This window comes from Piliocolobus tephrosceles, chromosome 10 (assembly GCF_002776525.5).
Source record: "Piliocolobus tephrosceles isolate RC106 chromosome 10, ASM277652v3, whole genome shotgun sequence".
Taxonomy (NCBI): Eukaryota; Metazoa; Chordata; class Mammalia; order Primates; family Cercopithecidae; genus Piliocolobus; species Piliocolobus tephrosceles.
This window is the reverse complement of record NC_045443.1, coordinates 46470997-46482597: the sequence shown is the minus strand read 5'-3', so window position 1 is coordinate 46482597 and position 11601 is coordinate 46470997. Positions and strand designations below refer to the sequence as shown.

Genomic DNA, 11601 nt, shown 5'->3' with positions numbered 1-11601 from the left:
GAGGGAAATAACAGAAACAGGAGGAGCCCATTTAGGCAAGAGAAGACATTAAGACAGGGTAGTGCAGGTTCTCCGTCACCACAACTTTCTCTCGCCACCCTCTCCTCCCCTCATCTCCACTTTCAGGCTCAGGCTCCAGCCTTGGCAGCCTTCCTGTGAACTGGAGGAACCAGTGAATTCTTTCCTGGCATTTAAAACGCATTCTGTACAGTCTCCATTCCCCCCTATCCGGACTAGGCCCCAGGGCTACAGCTGCTGCTGCCTCTTCCAATAAAGTGAGGTTGGGGAATTGTGTGTGGCTGCTTAACTTGGTGCATAGACTGGGGGGAAAGTGGCTGACCCTTTCCCTCATTCCTCTAAAGGACTCCTACTGTGCTATCAGTCCCTGCCAGAGGCAAAGTTTTAGTTAATTCCAGGCAAGGCCTGAGAAAAGGGGTGTGTGTGTGTGCTTCCACTCTGCTATGGGGAGGAAGAGGGATGGTCTCAGTTTCAGGAAAGCTTTGGGGCCTCACGTTGTAGGTGGAGGGAGACAGCAACCTAACAAGGGAAGATTCCAAAGGTCTGGGTCTGGTGCTTCTGCTCTTCTGCCCAGTGCATGCAGAGAGTTCTAGAAAAGGAGCTCTAGGGGGTGAAGGAGTAGTCTAGGGCTCCTGTAGGTTAAGTGGGACTGATCTCAAAAAGCAAGGGGAAGAGCGGTTCCAATTGCTCCCCAACATATTTACAGAGCTTGGGAGTGGGCTTGGCAGGAGTGGGATGCTCAGAGCTTGCAAGAGGGTGGGCTAGGCAGGAGTGAGTTACTTCCTTCCCTTTCAGGATTCAGGACTGGCTTCTGGATGAGAGCCTGGGGGATCCCAAGAGCCCAGCGCTGCCCTCTGAACTGGAGGACACTGCCACCCTGTGGGCAATGGGAGAGACAGCAGTAGCTGGCCTGTTTGGACACTTAGAACTCATTAGCTAGACAGGTGGATACTTTGGAAACTTTATTGAGGACAAAAGTGGTCGGCTCCCAGTCCCATGGGCAGACCGACAATAAATAAGGGCTAAAAGGAAGAAGCACGGTAGGGCAGGAGTGGTTGTCTCATGATGGAGAGCCCCGGGGGGCAGCAGAACCAACTGGAATGAAACACTGGAGAGAGAAGACCTTGTCACAGCCCAGCCAACCTTGCACTGTAGCCAAGCCTTCCTGCTGACCTCTCTGTGAAGGAGCCCAGGTGGCCCCCTGTCCCCGTTCCCCACCTCCCATCAGGCTCACTGTGCAGCCACAGCTGGGCTGTGGGTTGGAGTCTCACCAGGGCGTCCTGCCATTCGAGTAATGTAGCCACAGGGTTGGTGCAGACCCGGGTGGGGCCTGAGGGAGGGGCTCGGCTGGTGTAAAAGGCACACTCATCATCCAGACGAGCCTCATGGAAGCAGTGGATGGCGGTTAAACACGATTTGAGGCGCTCCCTCAGGGCTAGGGTTCGAGGGGCCAGACTGCTGAGGCCTGAGGGGCATGGAGAATTTAGAGGGCGGTCTGGGGTCCCATACTTCCACCATGTACTGTCCTTTCCTCCTCCCCTACCAACGGCCAAGCCAATGAGGAGCACAGGGCTGGAAGTGCAGCCCCTCCCCTCTTCCTGAGGGAAAGCCAGGCTGGGCCAGGGTGGAAGGTATGGCAGCATGGGATTGCCTGGAGCAGGGGTGGGGCAGGGCAGGGGTGCAACTCACAGTGAGTTGAGGACCTCTTGTGTTCACACTCCTTCCCAGCCAACTCCTTACCTGCCTGGCCTGCCGGGGTTCTCAGAGACTGGAGCGAGCAGATAGGCGGGCTGGCACAAAGCGGGTGTTGGGAAGAGAAGATCAGGCTGGTGGTTGCTGGAGCCCGCTGACTGCAGCAGGGTGGTAGACTGGACTCTGGACTTCTATGTTCCAGGGTGCAGGGCTCTGATGCCCCCAGCTCTACCCTAGGGTAGGGCCCTGGGGGTCCAGACTGCCCCTGGGTGCTGGGCTGAAGGGGACTGGGTTCTGCGGGAGGGCAGGGCTCTGGTACCTCAAGCTGTTCCTGGCGGGAGGGCTCTGGTGTCTCAGGCTCACTCCTACAGACGGCCTCTGGGGGCCCAGGCTCCACTGGAGGGCAGGGCTGTGGTTCCCCGCACTCCTCGGGAAGGCAGGGCTTTGGCAGCCCTGAGCGTTTTAACAGTCCCAGAAGGTGGGAAGTCCCAGAGTTATGCTCTGTGGCATTCAGAGTTCTAGAAATCTCAGTCAGCAGGGGCTGAAGTTCAACTATATCCAGAGAAGAGCCTCCATTAAGGGGGGCACACTGGCCCCCTACCAGCCCCTCTATCTCCTGTCTCAACAGCTGCTGCAGGATACCGATGCGCTGTGGTGGGAGAGAGCACCCCAGTGTGACATCAAGATGTGCATTCAGCAGTCTACTTACACTGTCCTATTCCTGACCCCCCATCTCTTCCTTCTTCCTCAGCCCCAGTCACTGTTCAATAGACATCAAAGCCGTTGCCCACACAGACTCACTTGAATCTTCACCTCCTGGAGGTTGGGGGTTCTGTTAGAGTGGGGCCCAGAAGGAGTGGCCACAGGTGGTTTCCCAGACCCCTCCAGTGACCTTACACAACTCTCCTGGTCAAACAACCGGACGGCAACCTGCTCCTGTCACCAAGGAACAAGGCACACAAGAAAGCCAGGATGGGGCAGGAGAAAGACCAGCTTGAGTCCCATCCTCATGAGGAATGGATTAAAGCCCCTAACTGAGAGGCCCTAGATGTACGTTAGGAGGGGCAGCAGAGAAGCAGGGAGAGTTAGGCAGCTTTTCCAGAGAGCATTTTCTAATTTTTAAAATTTCTAGTAGAGACAGGGTCTTACTATATTGCCCAGGCTGGTCTCAAAGATCTGGGCTCAAGCAATCCTCCCACCTCAGCCTCCCAAAGTGCTAGGATTACAGGTATGAGCCATCATGCCTGGCCCAGAAAGCACATGTGTCTCAAACTCCTGGGCCTCCAGGCTGGCAGCACAGGGCAAGGAATCTCAGTAGGGAGAGCCTTCTGATACTTACCCAGGGCAGGGCAGGATCTTCAGAGCAGGACTGAGGGGAAACACCACTTAGGCACCGGGCCTGGCACAGAAGTGAGATGTCAGCAAGGCCTGACACCCACAGGTGGCACTCAACCTCCCCTTGCTTGTCTTCTCTCTCCTGTACCCATCCATCTCCTTTCTCCCCTAGCTGTGGCTTATGCCAGCCACCTCCCCATGCCCTCTCTTACCTGCTGAACTCTGGGGGTTGATGGCATGGGCGTGAATCGGGTTTTAGGTTGAATGGTGAGATGCCGCAACACTGAATATGAGGTCTGGGGAGAGATGTGGGTGGCTTAGCAGACCTAGCAAGGATCTCTGGCCAGACAGTTCTGCCCCTGCCCAGCCCCCAGTTGTTGACACAAACCACAGTTGGAGGGCCTGGGGAGGGTACACGCTGAGCCCGTCCAAAGGGTGATGGACATGGCACCACATGGCCAGGCAAGGGCTGGGCCACAGGGGCAGGGGAGGGCATCAGGTGGGAGTCACGGCTGTCCTGTGAAGAAGAAAAAGGTGGAAGAGTGATCCCTGCCCCCTTTGTCTTCCTATATCTTGTTCTCACTACAGCAGCCAGCGTGATTCTTTTAAGACCTAAGTTAAGCCAGGCATGGTGGCTCAGGCCTGTAATCCCAGCACTTTGGGAGGCCAAGGAGAACAGAGCACCTGAGGTCGGAAGTTCGAGACCAGCCTGACCAACATGGAGAAACCCTGTCTCTACTAAAACTACAAAATTAGTCAGGCGTGGCGGTGCATGCCTGTAATCCCAGCTACTCAGGAGGCTGAGGCAGGAGAATCACTTGAACCTGGGAGGCGGAGGTTGTGATGAGCGGTGATCGTGCCATCGCACTCCAGCCTGGGCAACAAGAGTGAAACTCCGTCTCAAAAAAAAAAAAAAGACCTAAGTCAAATCATGCCACTTTCTTGATCAACCCCTCTCCCCATGGCTTCCCACTACTTCCAAGAAAAGCCAAGGACTTACACTGGTGTACAATTCCTTACCCAATCTGATCGTGTTATCACTAAAACCATATCTCCTACCGCTCTCCTTACTCTGCTTCAATCTCACTGGCCTCTCCTTTTTGCCGATCCTCAAACATGCCAGGCACATTCCCTCCCCAGGGCCTGTGCCTCTTCAGTTCTCTTGGCCTGGAATATTCCTTCCCCCAGATATCAACATATCTCACTCCTCCTCCAACCCCTGGTCTTCACTTAAACATCATCTTCTCAATAAGAGTTCCCTGACCAATCTATTTTAAATTGCAACACCAACTCCCCTGCTCCCAATTCCCCTTTAGTGCCTTATTATTTTTATTTTTATTTTTATAGAGAACTTACAGTCATCTGAGACACTATTTTATATATGTGTTTATTTCTTGATTTCTTGTCTCCCCCTCCTAGAATATGAACTTGTTTATTGCTGTATGTCCAGAGCCTAGAACACGGCCTGGCACTCAGTAGGCTGGTGCTACTCAGTAAATATTTGTGGAGCGAAGGGATGAATGCTTTTGGCTGACAGGTGGCAGATCTGTCTCACCCTTAGCACTGATCTGATGGTGATACAAATATGATCTCTCACCCCAGGCCCTAGACATTTGATAAAGAGAGGTCAGTTTCACATTGGAGAGGGACTGGGTGCATCTGGGGTAAACCTACCCAATAACATCCTGAGGCCCAAGACTGCCTGGCTCTACCTACAATTCTCAGTGTTGGCTGCTGCTGCGAAATTCTCCCAAGCATCTCCTGCACCTCCCACCCACCATCCCAGGAGAGTCGCATCTCACCCTGGTATGTGTCATTTCTCGGTTTTCTCTTAATGGTACTCGCTGGGCCAGACCAAGAGAGGCCACAGCTCCTTCATCTGAGCAAGTGACAACCTCATGTTCTCCTTTAGGGAGAGAGAAAGCTAGGAAGAAACGGGACATTTGTTGTAGACTCTAGAACACCCACCAAAGTTTGGCACAGGGTTCTACAACTTTGAAGAAGGTATATTAGTTTAATAGCCCCCATTGCACTATTAGGGACAGGAACCCATCCAGCAGCCCCTCAACACCCAACACTATCTCAGTAAACACTTACTAATCTGAACGTCTGAGTAGGCTGGGGATGTGGTGATGGCACTTAGGGGCTGGGGATAAACAGTGAGTGGAAGATAAATCTTGCGGGAAGTGGCAGAGAGAGGGCCGAAATGGAGACCATCTCCTTTGACACAAGTGCAACTGTGCCAACTTCTGGCCTATCTAGAAGGTCTCTTCTTCTTCTCCTTCTGACCTAGCCTCCCAGCCTCCCACTTTCTCATGCTCCCTCTCAGCCTGCTGAGTTTTATCTGATCTTATTCCTTGCTTCAGGCAGCCCAACTGCCCCTGTGCTCTCCCCACAGTCAGACACACTCACCAGGCTGGACTGGGGTCTCCAGGAGCAATCCTGAGGCCTGGCTCACTGAAGTCCTGATAACAATAAGGACAGTAGCCAGCAGTCACTGAGTACCAAGTATGAGCTGGACATGTGCTAAGTGCTTTACAAACATCATCTCATTTCATTCTCATGACAATTTCTAATGATGATACAAATGTTATTCTCACTTGACAAAGAAACCAAAGCTCAGAGAGGTGAAGGCAAGCTTGTACAACTAGTAAGTGGTAAGAGTTAGGATATAAACCCAAATCCCATTTATTGCCATAGTCTATACTCTAGCCACTAAACAAAAAAGACAGCACATTTCTGTCCTCCCTGTCCCCCCATGACTTGAGGAAACTGATGTCACCCTGAGGCCTGCCTGTGAAGGCCTGAACCCTATCCCAAGGGCTCATCCCGGGTAATCACAGGTTTCTTGTTTCCCCTTCAGAGTTGGTGGGGAGTCCTAAAGCTACTGGAAGGCCCCAACTCTGGGGGACTCCTGTATCAGACACTGGTTCATTCTTTTCCAGATGACCTTCTCCCACACCCTCTCCTTTCTCACCGGCTGCTGCCAGCTGTCTCCCTTCTTAGCTCCTGGAAACTGGGGCGAGTGGAAGGGTGAAAGGAAGGTCCTGAAGGTGAAATCTGATCCACAGGAGCAAGAGATGAAAACGGAATCAGAGGTGGACCCTAAACTCTCAGGCCTCACCACCAACCCCATCTCCCCCAATAGGATCCCTTGCCTCATCATGAGGTACCTCCTCTCCCAAAGGCCAGCTTTGTCCCTGGAAGGAGCTCCCAGAAGTACCAAGTATCAGGCCTCTCAAGGGCACTCACCAGAGCCCGTAGCCTCTGGGGGCACAAAGTCTGGCCTCGAGGTCCTGGTCCCTCCAGCCTTGAGAAGCAGGAAGCCCTGGCAGGGTCCAGTCGGTGGGTGGGAGTTCTGGGGGCCAAATATGCAGAGGCCCGAACACCCTGGGACACCAACAGAGGCTGTCAGCACAGCTCAGGATGCCCACCTCAGCGCCCCCAGCCTGGTCTCCTCACATCCTGTTTCATTACCTGGCCCCTCTGGGTGGTGCCTCCCTGACTTCCTCGAACCAGTACTCTCTTAGCAAGACTAGGCTGGCGCCCCAGGTGACAGCTCTTCACGCCCTCACCTGACAGGATGGTGGCCAGGGCTGCAGGGTCAGCCACAAACTCTATGGTCCCTGGAGCCTCTGCAAGGAAAGAGAAGAAAAGGTAAGAAGGAACAGGAACGGGGACAGGTGAGGGGGATAGGGACCCTAGCATAGTCACTTTGAGGAACAAGGTGAGCAAAAGAGACTCATTCAATTGAATTTGGCTTTTTTTTTTTTTTTTTAAGAAATAGATGGCTGGGTGTGGTGGCTCACACTTGTAATCCCAGCACTTTGGGAGGCTGAGGCGGGCGGATCACTTGTGGTCAGGAGTTTGAGACCAACCTGGCCAACATGGCAAAACCCTGACTCTACTAAAAAAATACAAAAATTGGCTGGGCATGGTAGCTCACTCCTGTAATCCCAGCACTTTGGGAGGCTGAGACGGGCAGATCACCTGAGGTCAGGAGTTTGAGACCAGCCTGGTCAACATAGTGAAACCCCATCTCTACTAAAAAAAAAAAAAAAAAATTAGCTGGGCATGGTGGCACACGCCTGTAGTCCCAGCTACTCAGGAGGCTAAGGCTGGAGAATCACTTGAACCTGGGAGGTGGAGGTTGCAGTGAGCCAAGATCATGCCACTGCACTCCAGCCTGGTGACAGAGTGAGACTCCATCTCATATAAATAAATAAATAAATACGGCAAACAAAAATTAGCCAAGTGTGGTGGCAGGTGTCCGTAATCCCAGGTACTTGGGGGAGGCTGAGTCATGAGAATCGCTTGAACCTCGGAGGTGGATGTTGCAGTGAGTTGAGATCATGCCATTGTTGTCCAATCTGAGGGATACAGTAAGACTCTATCTCCAAAAAAAAAAAAAAAAGAAAAAAGAAAGAAAAGAGGGCCGGGCGCGGTGGCTCAAGCCTGTAATCTCAGCACTTTGGGAGGCCGAGACGGGCGGATCACGAGGTCAGGAGATCGAGACCATCCTGGCTAACACGGTGAAACCCCGTCTCTACTAAAAATACAAAAAACTAGCCGGGCGAGGTGGCGGCGCCTGTAGTCCCAACTACTCGGGAGGCTGAGGCAGGAGAATGGCGTGAACCCGGGAGGCGGAGCTTGCAGTGAGCTGAGATCCGCCCACTGCACTCCAGCCTGGGTGACAGAGCGAGACTCCGTCTAAAAAAAAAAAAAGAAAAAAAGGAAAAACTAAAAAGAAATGGGGTCTCACTATGTTGTCCAGGCTGGTCTCAAACTCCTGAGCTCAAGTGATCCTCCCACCTCAGCCTCTCAAATTGTTGGAATTACAGGCGTGAGCCACCACACCTGCCCACCAAATGTTCATAGAATGTTACATAAGACACTATTCTAAGCATTGGGGTCCCATAAGAATAAGACAAAGCCCCTATCCTCAAGAAGCTATCATCAAACTATAGACAGGTAATAGACTCAAGCCAAGGTATATACATGTTATAAAAGAAGTACTGCAAAGTATTAGGAGAACATGTGACATGGGGAACTGGAAAAGGCTTCAGAAGAAGTGACATTTATTATTATTATTATTTTTTAAAGGATAGGATCTCTCTCTGTCATCCAGGCTAGTCTCCAACTCCTGGCCTCCAGTGATCCTCCCACTTTAGCCTCCTGAGTAGCTGTGATTACAGGTACAAGCCATGGCACCTGGTGAGATGACATTTTGCTGGAGGAAAGGGAGATCTTCTAAGAGCAAAGAGCTTTCCAGGAGGTGGAACCAGGACTATCACAGTAAGCAGCAGACAGCAGGAGTGAGTGCAAAACCCCAAAACCCCACTTTTACCCTTCCTAGTTCCCTACTCAGCCATGGAGGCCCTGTTACCAGGGCTCCAACAGGTACCTGTCTGGGCAGGGGGCCCAGGCCCCACATTTTGACCCCTAGGGCTAGGCCTGAGCTCCTCCAAGGGGTTCCGAGGCTGAGGAATCCCCACCAATCTTTGTGATGTCTCTGCCTGGTGCTTGGCTTTCAGCCTGGGGCCTGCTGAATCAACGAGGGGGCGTTGAATATTGAGCGGTGGTTTCTGCAACCATTTCTAAGGAAGGGAGGGGGGACAAAAAGGTGAGGTTTAGTGTTGGGGTGCATTACTGGTGTGACTGTCTTCCCCCATTAGGCCGCTCTTACCCTTGGATCTTGGTTCTCCTGGTCCAGGGCACACGATGTAACAGTGGGGAAAGGAGTGCGTTTCTGAGAGCGTACCGGAATCTTGCTAGGGGTAGGAGATACACCCCGGAGGAGGGGATCCCTCGTGGCTTGCCGGGTGGTCATGATGGCTACAGTTGAGACGAAGAAGGCAGGTAGAATCGGAGATCAAAGATCAACCAGTTCTCGGGGCACCTGTCCTGCCATCCCTAATACCTCTGCCCTAATCCACGCGCCCACAAGCCTCCGGCACCTGCAAGACCGCTCTTACGGGTGCTACCTCCAGACACCCCGAGCCTACTCTTTTGTCCTCGGACCTCGAACTGCCCTCCTCCCTATAAGCCTAAGCAGCCCTCGTTCCCTCCAAGATCCCGGTGCCTTACCTTACCGAGAGCCCCTCAGGGCCGACCCAGCTTCCTCCGCTTTTCGCCTGACTCTCTCGGATACTGCTGGAGCTACTTCCTCAGTTTGTAAAATACGCCAAGCTCCTGATTGGCCCGGCCGCGCTCCCGCGGAGGCCCGTGTAGCCAGACTCAGCCGTCCAATCCGCGGGCTTCGCAGGAGGGGCCAAAAGAAGGACCAATTGTCGAACCGCTTTCTGGCCAGAAAAAAAAACAAACTGACTCGGCTCAATCAGCCAATCCGAGAGTGGAGCGCCGCTGGAAGGCGGGGAAAGAGGAAGGATAGGGCAGTTCCGAGGCCGTTCAGAGGCCGGGTAAGGCGTAGCCACGGGAGCTCTCGCGAGGTCTCGGGACCGGCGAGGGGCTGGCCATTGGCAGAAAGGGGCCGTCGCGGCCCTGAGGGGACAGTTGCTTGTTTTGATTGGTGCCAACGGTGTTGAAGGCTGGCCCGTGCCCCCGACCCGGCTTGACCATAGCACGGCGCCAAGCTTTGGGGACGCCATTCCAGATGCCCATAGAAAATACCTGCGTCCGGGCGCAGTGGCAGGCACCTGTAATCCCGGCACTTTGGGACGTCGAGGCTGGAGGATCTCTTGAGCTATGAGTTTGAGACCAGCCTGGGCAACATAGCGAGACCACTCCCACCCCTGTCTCTACAAAATAATAAAATAATAATAATAACCCCTGTGCAGTGGTGCACGCTTGTAGTCCCAGCTGCTCTGGAGGCTGAGGCAGGAGGATTATTTTGAGCCCAGGAGGTTGAGGCTGTTTGAGTTGTGGTCACGCCACTGCACTCCAGCCTGGGCAACAGAGAGAGACCCTGTATATATATATATACAAATATTTATATCAATCAATCAATCAATCAATCATGTGCACGTTGTCTCCAGGATAAGGAACTGCCTTCAAACAGGCAGAGAGGGCTGAAGGGAATCGAACTGAGCCTAACAATATGTGTGCTCCTTGGAGCCTCACAACCCAGTGAGGTGTCTGGTGAGGTGTCTTTCATTTCACGATAGGTAACAAGACTCATTGTTTTTGAACTCAGTTACCACAGCACCAGAATTGAATGACTACTTACAGCTGGGGGTTTCCTTGCCTCCAGGTTGCCTTTTGCAGATCTAGCGGTCTGGGGAGAGGGGACTCACCTGCTGGTTATTGGTGGGCAGAGCTGTGAGACTGAGAGATCCTAGAATATCCTGCTTAAGATGGAAGGGGTAACCCCTAATGGGGGACAGGAAATGAACAACACTTTCAAGTTGACAGGACTCTGGTGAATTTTCCCCACCAATCACAGAAGTTATTCTTACACAAGTCAGAAACGAGGAGTTACTCCTTAAGTCCTCCCACTCCCTTTACATATCCCATCTCTCATTCACTCTCACTAATTTTACTATTTATGCATTTTTGAGACAGGGTCTCACTCTGTCGCCCAGGCTGGAGTGCAGTGGTGCGATCTCAGCTCACTGCAGCCTGGACCTCCTGAGTTCAAGGATCCTCCCACCTCAGCCTCTCAAGTAGCTGGGACTACAGGTGCCCCCCTACCAGCTAATATTTGTGTTTTTTTGTAGAGACAGGATCTGGCTACATTGTCTAGCCTGGGGCTGCAGGTGTCCTTCCCAGCACTTTGGATGGCCCAGGCAGATCTCTTGAGGCCTGGAATTCCAGACCAGCCTAGACAATGTAGCAAGATCCTGTTTCTTTAAAAAAAAAAAAAAAAAAAAAAAATTTAAAGCTATGTAAGGTATCTTTACTAATTGTATGTATCTTTAAACTTCATCTACTTTCAGGCTGGGCGCAGTGGCTCACACCTGTAATCCTAGCACATTGGGAGGCCAAGGCGGGTGGATCACCTGAGGTCGGGAGTTCAAGACCAGGCTGACCAACATGGAGAAACCCTTCTCTACTAAAAACACAAAAATTAGCTGGGCTTGGTGGCGCATGCCTGCAATCCCAGCTACTCAGGAGGCTGAGGCAGGAGAATCGCTTGAACCTGGGAGGCGGAGGTTGAGGTGAGCTGAGATCGCACCACTGCACTCCAATCTGGGCAACAAGAGAGAAACTGCATCTCAAAAAAACCAAACAAACAACAACAAAAAAATTCATCTACTTTCGGCTGGGTTTATGCCTATAATCCCAGCACTTTGGGAGGCTGAGGTGGGCGGATTACCTGAGTTCAAGAATCTGAGACCATCCTGACCAACACTGTGAAACCCTGTCTCTACTAAAAATACAAAAATTAGCTAGGCATGGTGGCTGGTGCCTGTAATCCCAGCTACTCAGGAGGTTGAGACAGGAGAATCGCTTGAACCCAGGAGGCAGAGGCTGCAGTGAGCAGAGATTGTGCCACTGCATTCTCCAGCCTGGGTGACCGTGAGACTCTGTCTCAAAAAAGAAAAAATTTTCTTTTTTCTTTTCTTTTCTTTTCTTTCTTTCTCTTTCTTTCTTTCT

At 52.3% G+C, this 11601-nt stretch overlaps 1 protein-coding gene across 3 annotated transcripts; it reads right to left on the bottom strand.

Annotated features, from left to right (window-relative positions):
• Positions 1-967: 967 nt before the first annotated feature.
• On the bottom strand, positions 968-9295 carry TROAP (trophinin associated protein). 3 transcript variants are annotated; one of them, XM_023211213.2, is made up of 15 exons: positions 9133-9295; positions 8732-8880; positions 8450-8642; positions 6523-6680; positions 6298-6435; positions 6023-6105; positions 5458-5510; positions 4848-4969; positions 3434-3562; positions 3258-3341; positions 3050-3109; positions 2512-2646; positions 1759-2359; positions 1290-1483; positions 968-1126 (listed from the first exon to the last, which is right to left on the bottom strand). In XM_023211213.2, the coding sequence occupies exons 2-15, from the start codon at positions 8873-8875 to the stop codon at positions 1079-1081; spliced, it is 2142 nt and encodes a 713-aa protein (XP_023066981.1). In that variant the 5' UTR covers positions 8876-8880; positions 9133-9295; the 3' UTR covers positions 968-1078. The 3 variants fall into 3 exon arrangements, with proteins under 3 accessions (XP_023066981.1, XP_023066983.1, XP_023066982.1); XM_023211215.2 differs by lacking the exons at positions 968-1126; positions 1290-1483; positions 1759-2359; ... (7 more) ...; positions 6298-6435; positions 6523-6680 and adding an exon at positions 8107-8256; XM_023211214.3 differs by lacking the exons at positions 968-1126; positions 1290-1483; positions 1759-2359; ... (7 more) ...; positions 6298-6435; positions 6523-6680 and adding an exon at positions 8118-8332.
• Between the last annotated feature and the right edge of the window lie 2306 nt (positions 9296-11601).